A 7618-nucleotide genomic window follows, 5' to 3' on the forward strand; every position below is an offset into this window, starting at 1 on the left:
TTTTAAGTGCAACATGTAGGGCTCGGCGGTGGGTGCAGGGGAATCCCTGTAGCTGTCCATGTGAAGGAGAATGACAGAACATTCCACATCCCCTCCCCCAAACGAACATATCCTATGCACCGAACTGATCTGTGTATCCAATGCATCAGTAGTTTTTCGGGTCAAAAGATGTAAAATGAATGGTCCAGATTTGGTCATGAGTTAGACTATATCTTTTTTTGCTGAGGCAATCCTTCACTCTATATAAATCAACCCGCACTACATATCTCTCTCTACAATCAGTACACATGTATGTTCAGTTTTTTTTGGTTCAATCATGGGATTGAGATCCAATGAGAGCATCTTAAACAGATGCCCTATTTTAGTCTTCGTGTCAAAAAGTCGCTTTTTAGGGTACTGATGGGCAAAAACACAACTCAAATAGGTGCCCTAAACGGTGTCCTAAAATGGGGCAAACCTAAAATTTGCCCCTCTGTGCCCTTTATTTGGGGTGGAGAGGACAACGCGGAGACGTGCCCTATCCTTTTCATTTTCAAGTGCGCGCCCAACCGCTCTTCCTCCTCCCGCTCTCCACCTACCGCCACCGCCCGACCGACCAAATCTGTCGCCGCAGCTCACATCCAGCCATCCTCCGATGCGCCGCCGCCGTCCGCACCCACCGCCGCGCCAAATCGCATCCGTCCCCACAAACCCTAGTTGCCGCCCCCCAAATCCCGTTCGCCGCCGCTCCCGAGCTCCCTGCCCCCAAATCGGGTTCGTCGTCGCCGCTCCCGTGCTGCCTAGCCTGCTCCCATGCTCCGCCCCATCCGTCGTCGCTCCCTACCCCCGCACGCAAATCCTAGCCGTCGCCTCCGCCATGGCGCCACCGAAGAAGACGAAGGCGAGCTCCGGCTACAAGGGCGTGAGGGTGAGGCCGTCGGGCCGGTGGAGCGCGGAGCTGCAGCACGAGAGCGTGCGCTACTACCTTGGCACCCTCGACACCGCCGATTTGGTTGCTCGGGCGTACGACATCGTTGGGTGGCGGCTCGGCGTTCCCCGGGAGGAGCTCAACTTCCCGGACATCACCTCCCTACAGGACGCCATCTTCGTCGGGCCCCCGATGAAGAACCGGGTGAAGACCCGGTTGGTGAAGAAGAAGGAGGAGCCGACGAGGGTGATTGAGACCGACGACGAGGCAATGGCTCGATTTGCTCGGGAGCATCCCGAGTACGTGCGGTACGAGCGCGAATTCTTTTGGAAGCGCGAGATGGAGAAGAAGAAGAACCTTGACGAGGCTGGACCATCAACGGTGAAGACCGTAATCGAGTTGAGCTCCTCCTCCTTCGGGTGGACATCAGACGGATCATTCGATTCGTCGGATGAGTTTGATTGGCGTACGTTGTGAACTCGAGTTCAAATCGAGTTTAGGTTATGTAGAATCAAGTTTAGGTTTATGAAATCGAGTTCAAATGATGGTTTGTAGTTCGTAAGTTTGAAGTTGAGTTTGAAAAAATGTTTGAATGTTGATTGAATGTGTCTAAAATAAGGCATCTCTTGAAGAATGTTTGCCCTAAAATAGGACATCTAAAAAAGCAAAAAATTTGTTGATACCTTAAAACATTAAAACACATGTTCTATAACATCAAAAACTGGATATAAAATACGGTATCTATTAGAGATGCTCCGACTCTAGTCACCAATAAATAGTATGGTGACTTGTCCGCAAGCATGATATAAACACTCCCCACCCCAAGCCCCCATTCTCTCGAATCCTGAGCCCACCAGACGATTTCTATTTTCGCCGGACCAACCCACCCCCACACCCACGCGCCGCCATGTACCGGGCGGCGGCCGCCGCCGCGATGGCTATTTCGCGGTCTTCTTCCTCGGTGGTGAGGAGCTCGCTCGCGCGCGGCGGGGTCTACGGCGGGGCTGAGCGGCGCCGCTGGGCGCGCCGATTTGCGGCCAAGGAAGTCAACTTCGGCTTCGAAGCCCGCGCCGCCATTCTGCAGGGCACCAACGATCCCGCGGACGCTATCAAGGTAATCATGGGTCTCTCAGTCTCGATCAACGCAGGTTGGTCGGCGTTATTCAGCGACGGGCGTGGATCTAGCGGTGGGCGTAGGGTTTGATTTGTCGACTAACCGGGTTGCTTCGTGCTTTTAAAGAACATGGAGTCGGATAGCAGCGCCGACAATGTTGGGGCGAGCCTGGTGAAGCAAGTGGCTGATGCTACTAGAAATAGTGGTAAGGACCGCGGGCTCTTAAAAATTGATGCGCTTGATCCGTCATCTAATAGTTTCGCAATGCACGTCTTTACTGAAAAAGGGTTTCCCCCCGCTCCTCTTTCACTTGTTCATTGGTGCCTGCAGTACCCGGCTACCCGCACATCACATGATAGATTGTGATTTGCATTACTTCTCACAGTTTGATCTCTGTTTATGGAGTAAGTAACTTAAACCTAGGCAATCTTGATGAGAGCATTTAGTTTCCAAACATTGTTACTAGTTGTTTTGCCATAGGTGGCATAAGAAATAGCTGGCATTTAATCCGAAGCAACATGCTATGAAGGGTAGGAACTTCTCATGTGTAGCATGTGAACACATTCCTTGTTCTTTTGTTAAGACCTGATGGTAGAGAACTACTTGTCTTTTGCCTACTTATGTGAATGGAGCTTCACGTGTCCCTTAATTTGTTTACGATTATATGGGGGCAACAGGTACCACCTGCGGTAGTGCTCCTATTCAAGGATACAAGGCTACAAGTGTCATTACCAGTTACCTGAAATGTAACGCATGGATGATGGAGTCAACAGCTGAAATAAACCAGGTGAGATACTCTCCTTTGCTATGGTGGCCTGTTATGTTTCCGCTCTTCAATATGTAAGATATCTGCCTTGCCTATGTGTCTTTGACGTAGTTATTATTTGTATCTTCCATCGTAATCAACAATTGCCATTCCGATTCAGTATTCAACACACCACATAGTAACTTAACGTTAATTATTTGTGCTTTAATTTGGAAAATTGGTCTTTGCTATGCCGACAAATTCAGTACAATTAACTTATGTAAGGGATGTATTCAAATCCTCCTTTTCTTTGATTTTTCCATGGCAATATGTATGTAGGTGGGAACTTATCAGTAGTACTTGGGAAGTTGATCACTGTAGTTTGTTTGCTCTTTTCTTACAGCAGCTTCAATGTAATCTTAAACAGACTACTAACTCTCCTATTTTCAAGGATGATGCATGCTGCTTGTCTTTTCTTTTGTGAACATGAATTAGAATTGTTTGGTATATGTCCACGGAGATTGTTGTGGGCGTGTCAAATACTCCCTCCGTCCGGAATTACTTGTTGCAAAAATGGATGTATCTAGAACTAAAATACATCTAGATACATCCATTTCTCCGACAAGTAATTCCGGACTGAGGGAGTATTTGATAAGAGCAGATAGAAAACAAAGATGAGACAGATACCATGCATATCAACAGACAATGAAGATTTTATACGAAGGACCTTAATGAACCCATATTTCTAATTTATCTCTTTTTTCGTGTGCATGAGAAGGAATATCCTCAGATTCTTAGTGATGACAAGAAAAGCTTGAACATGAATTCTTTTCTTCCAGCATTACAATTTTTCGTCAATGCAACTGTTTTCCATTACATTCGGTGCTTCCCTTTGTTGCTCACATGATGGAAATTTGATGGCAACTGATAAATGATGATTGATATATACAGAAGTGCAGACTTCTTCCCATTTTTGCTGAGGATGCAGATGGGGAACCTCTCTCAATGATTGTGCTGAACGACGCTTGTGCCAAGGTATTGTGAATAGTTTCTTTAGTTCTTATTACGGCGGTCATACTTCCATACTCGTACAAGCTGGTTGGCAATGTGCATTGTTGGTATTGAAGTAAGCCTTTTCACTTTGTTCTTTCTTTTGTCTATGGTGTGTATTTCCTTCACTAGGCTCAAGCTACTCTGGATTGTTATCCCAGAGAAGCATATTTAAGAAAAATCTGAACTAATTTTGAGGCCTTGGTTGTAGATATGTTCTGTCAGGGTTCTTGGATTTCGTGAAATCAACAGCGTAAACTGGAATCGTATGGCTGTCTCAACAGGAGGGAAGGTTGTTAGTTTAACACGACTGACATTGCTATGAATGCATTTTACTTGATAGTTGATATTTCATTTTAATTTCAAGGTTGTTAGTGAGGACCAACGTTGTTCTTGTCAACTTGCTTATTTCTATCAGCTTCAGTGCAATCATGAATAGGCTACTATGTCTCCTATTTTCATTGATCATCTGTTTACTGATTTTACTGATGTCGGGAATATGAGATAGGCCTAAACTTTTATTCATGACAAGAAAAATTGAACATGAATTCACTACTTACAGCATCACAAATTTCTGCCAATGTTCCATTAAGTGTTACCGCTCAGTAACGTTTAAATATGTTTGTTTTGTTTGGCAGCTTGCTTGCAGACTCTTCTGTACCGATTCAAAGGTGAAGGTAAAGGTTTGGCTAACAAAAAAATTCGTTCATTATTCATTATGTGCAAGTTGCAGTCTAACAGGGAGACAGAGTTCAGCCTCAATGCTATAATATAACATTGTTTTCTTTTTCTCTTGACTGGAACAGATCGATAACAGAGGCGGGAAAGGACAACAGGAGGAGTACACATTCTTTGAGATGCTCAAGGTACTCTTTGAACTGCAAGGTTTAACACTCGATATATCTGTTGTGTGAAGCTGCTGAACAATGGTTGTTTCACAACTTTCAGTTGGCGATTAAGTCTCTTTTATCGAAAGTGAAGTCATTACTGGATGGAGAAATCACGGAATTGTAAGCAATCCCTCCGTTCCTAAGCATAGTGCCTTTTAGAAATATTCCACGACATATATAGGAGGTTGTTTTTGTATCCGTATCTTCACACGATCAATTTGCTTATCTATTTATTGAGAAACTGTACATTTGATTATATATGTGTAGGCAAAGGGTTTGCTTTCTTGCGCTGTCAGTACTAAGTGCCATTCAGTATGGCTGTTACACGTTGGAAACAGCAGATGCTCATCATTCCAGGAAGGTGGACGCTAGATTTACTGATGAGGAATTAAAGCTCGAGACCTGGCGTAATGAACGAGAGTTGATTCTGGTTAATAGGAAGAGGGACGCTGCACTTTTTGCTGCAGAGGAAGCTGAGGTCAGGTGTCAGGAATCTGCTAAGCATGCCGAAAACCTGGAGAAGGACTTGGCAAAGTTGGGGCGACAGATCTCCTACCTAAGTAAGGAAGTGATTGAACTGAGGTGGCTTCACATGGTTATGGGTGAATCCAAGGACTAGGATTAGGAATTTAGGATGCATGTGACCTTTTCTTCTTCATTTTTACATCGAGAGTATGTTTTGTGATGAGGACCGATGCCTTTTTGCCTGGCTCCAACAAATGGTATTTTACCCCGACTCTTATTGACTCTCATACCGCAATGATAGCCTGCGTCCGAGAATTTGTATATACAATGTAAAGGGCGTTAGACTCGTATCTGTTCGACCCATTATCTGGGCCGGTCATTCATCATGGGGTTCATGCCAAAATAAGTTTCAGACTGTTCGCTTGTACTGTATTGAACAGCCACGTATACCGTGGTTGAGTATGGCGTGGTGACGGCCCAGTGTGAGTACTATCTGTATCGATTGTACGTGCCGTATGTACCGTGGTGCATGAATTCTAGCTGGGCGTGGTGATGTGAAAAATTTATCAAGCAGAGGATCCGTACGACGGAAGAACAGAGGCGCTCCTCGTGCAGGTTCAGCTAGGGAAAGAAGAGGAGTTTCCGCTGGATCCAGTAACTCTCTGGATCCAGTAAGTACTAAGACCAACTTTAACCGATCCCCTATTCAGCTTTAGAGGAGGAAAACAGGCACCTAGTCGGTTCCTTAAACCGAATAGAGAAGGATATTTTATCCTCTGACACCTATTTCGCCCGTAAATTTACTCCGTCGCTATCGTTCAGAGAAAACAAACTAATCCTCTCTGTCGCCCTTCCCCGTTGCCGCCTCTTAGCCGGGGCACCTCCATTGCCCGCCGGTCCCGTAGCTACCTCGTTGCCTCCCTTGACCCTCGCCATCCTTCTGTACAACGTCGAGCTCGTTCGATCGCCGTCGCTGTAATCAAGATGAAATGTTGCCGCCTTCACCCCAATTCGTCTGATTGCTCGATCTTCTTCCTCTTTGACAGCCGCCGCATCTGACCTTGCTTGCACACCGCTGCAGCTCACTCCCACGCTTCGCCGCCCGTCGGTTTGGCCGAAACGATGGTGGCTGGCCGGTGCAACACCACCGCACCACAAGTATCGATGGTTTGACCAGGTGAGTTCGTTCCTTTTTGAACCGAGCCATTTGGATTGAACCAAGTAGTTTGAATTGTAGATGAAGATGTTGAGGCAAATGGTCTTCGGGGACTCGTCGCATCCAAAGCGGAAGAAGATGGCAGAGGTTTTGCAACTGTTTTAGGAATGATTTTCAATGATGATATTCAGCGGCCTAGGAGAGGATCGCAGTTTGGCTGCATATACATCAACTGTGATAGAGAGGAGGGTCATGCCAAGATTATGGGAGACTACTTTGCTCCAAATCCAACCTATGAGAAGAAGTAATTTCGCCGGCCTTTCAGATGCACACAAGCCTTTTTTCTGACCATTGCAAAAGCCATTGAGAAGTACGATGACTCGAGTGCACTGCGGTTGTTCGAGTCTTGGCATATGGGTGTTCGGACGAGTAGTAACGACTATGTCCGCATTGGTGAAGACACAATCTTGGAGGCCATTTGAAGATTCACTAAAGCAGTGCTCCCTCTTTTTGGACCAGAGTAGTTGTAACAGTCCAAGACTGACGCTCCAGAAGATTCCTTTTTTATTTCGAGTTTCACCGTGTGATCTATCTGGTTGTTGCATTCATCATTGCATCATTCAGATCATTTGCATAGCATCGGCACTCCGTTGCTGTCATCTTTTCAAAAATTGCATCCGTTATTGAGTAAATAGCATATAACTACTAGTTTACAGGCTATGGTTCCAAAAAACTAAAGGATTTTTTTCTTTTCAGAAAACTACCAAATGCGTGGTTCGTTGTTTCAAAAAACCCAAAACCGTGGTGACTAGCGATTTAACCGCTTTCCTGACGGTTTGGGCCCACCGGTTAGGCCACCTGGCCCAACTCGGGGATGGCGTGGCCGTTAACGGCCGTCACACCGACGTTGTCCGGTCGAAACTGGGTAATAAACCCCCCTTCGGTCATTGGCTTGGTCCCCTACCCGCTCACTCCTCGCTCCAACTCCCGTGCTCCCACTCCCCTACTCCAATACGAGCTTGCTGCCGCTCGCCGTCTCCGAGAGCTGCCGTCATCGACCTCCTTGCCGCCATGCCTTCCTGGAACGATGGGGAAACGAGCTCCGACGATGACTGCGAGGCCGTGAGCATGGTTGTAGGATTTAGCTAAGTTAGGGTTCTTGCTGATTTAGGGATTTTTTCTGAGCCAATCTGTTTTGTGTAGCCACCTGCAACCATTTTAAGCTCGAATTGGAGTGGGCTTTCTACAGATCTACCTGCTAGATGTCTACATCGTGCTGTTTGTGAGAAAT

General features: G+C 46.2%; 1 protein-coding gene across 3 annotated transcripts; it reads left to right on the forward strand.

The window, feature by feature from the left end:
• The first annotated feature begins 1713 nt into the window (after positions 1-1713).
• Positions 1714-5577, forward strand: LOC123444511. Of its 3 annotated transcripts, none has more exons than XM_045121244.1 (9): positions 1714-2021; positions 2148-2226; positions 2699-2808; positions 3718-3801; positions 4028-4108; positions 4455-4499; positions 4623-4682; positions 4765-4826; positions 4974-5577. In XM_045121244.1, the coding sequence occupies exons 1-9, from the start codon at positions 1815-1817 to the stop codon at positions 5323-5325; spliced, it is 1080 nt and encodes a 359-aa protein (XP_044977179.1). In that variant the 5' UTR covers positions 1714-1814; the 3' UTR covers positions 5326-5577. The 3 variants fall into 3 exon arrangements, with proteins under 3 accessions (XP_044977179.1, XP_044977195.1, XP_044977187.1); XM_045121260.1 differs by having other exon boundaries at positions 1742-2021; positions 4455-4487; XM_045121252.1 differs by having other exon boundaries at positions 1743-2021; positions 4455-4493.
• Positions 5578-7618: the final 2041 nt, after the last annotated feature.

Source organism: Hordeum vulgare, chromosome 1H (assembly GCF_904849725.1).
Source record: "Hordeum vulgare subsp. vulgare chromosome 1H, MorexV3_pseudomolecules_assembly, whole genome shotgun sequence".
In the NCBI taxonomy this organism is placed as follows: Eukaryota; Viridiplantae; Streptophyta; class Magnoliopsida; order Poales; family Poaceae; genus Hordeum; species Hordeum vulgare.

Bases quoted from the DNA above. Each gene is read 5' to 3' on its own strand.
- LOC123444511 (XM_045121244.1), top strand. From the start codon at position 1,815: ATGTACCGGGCGGCGGCCGCCGCCGCGATGGCTATTTCGCGGTCTTCT. The intron at 4,683-4,764 runs GTACTCTTTGAA...CACAACTTTCAG, and splicing joins CATTCTTTGAGATGCTCAAG to TTGGCGATTAAGTCTCTTTT. The intron at 4,827-4,973 runs GTAAGCAATCCC...ATATATGTGTAG, and splicing joins GATGGAGAAATCACGGAATT to GCAAAGGGTTTGCTTTCTTG.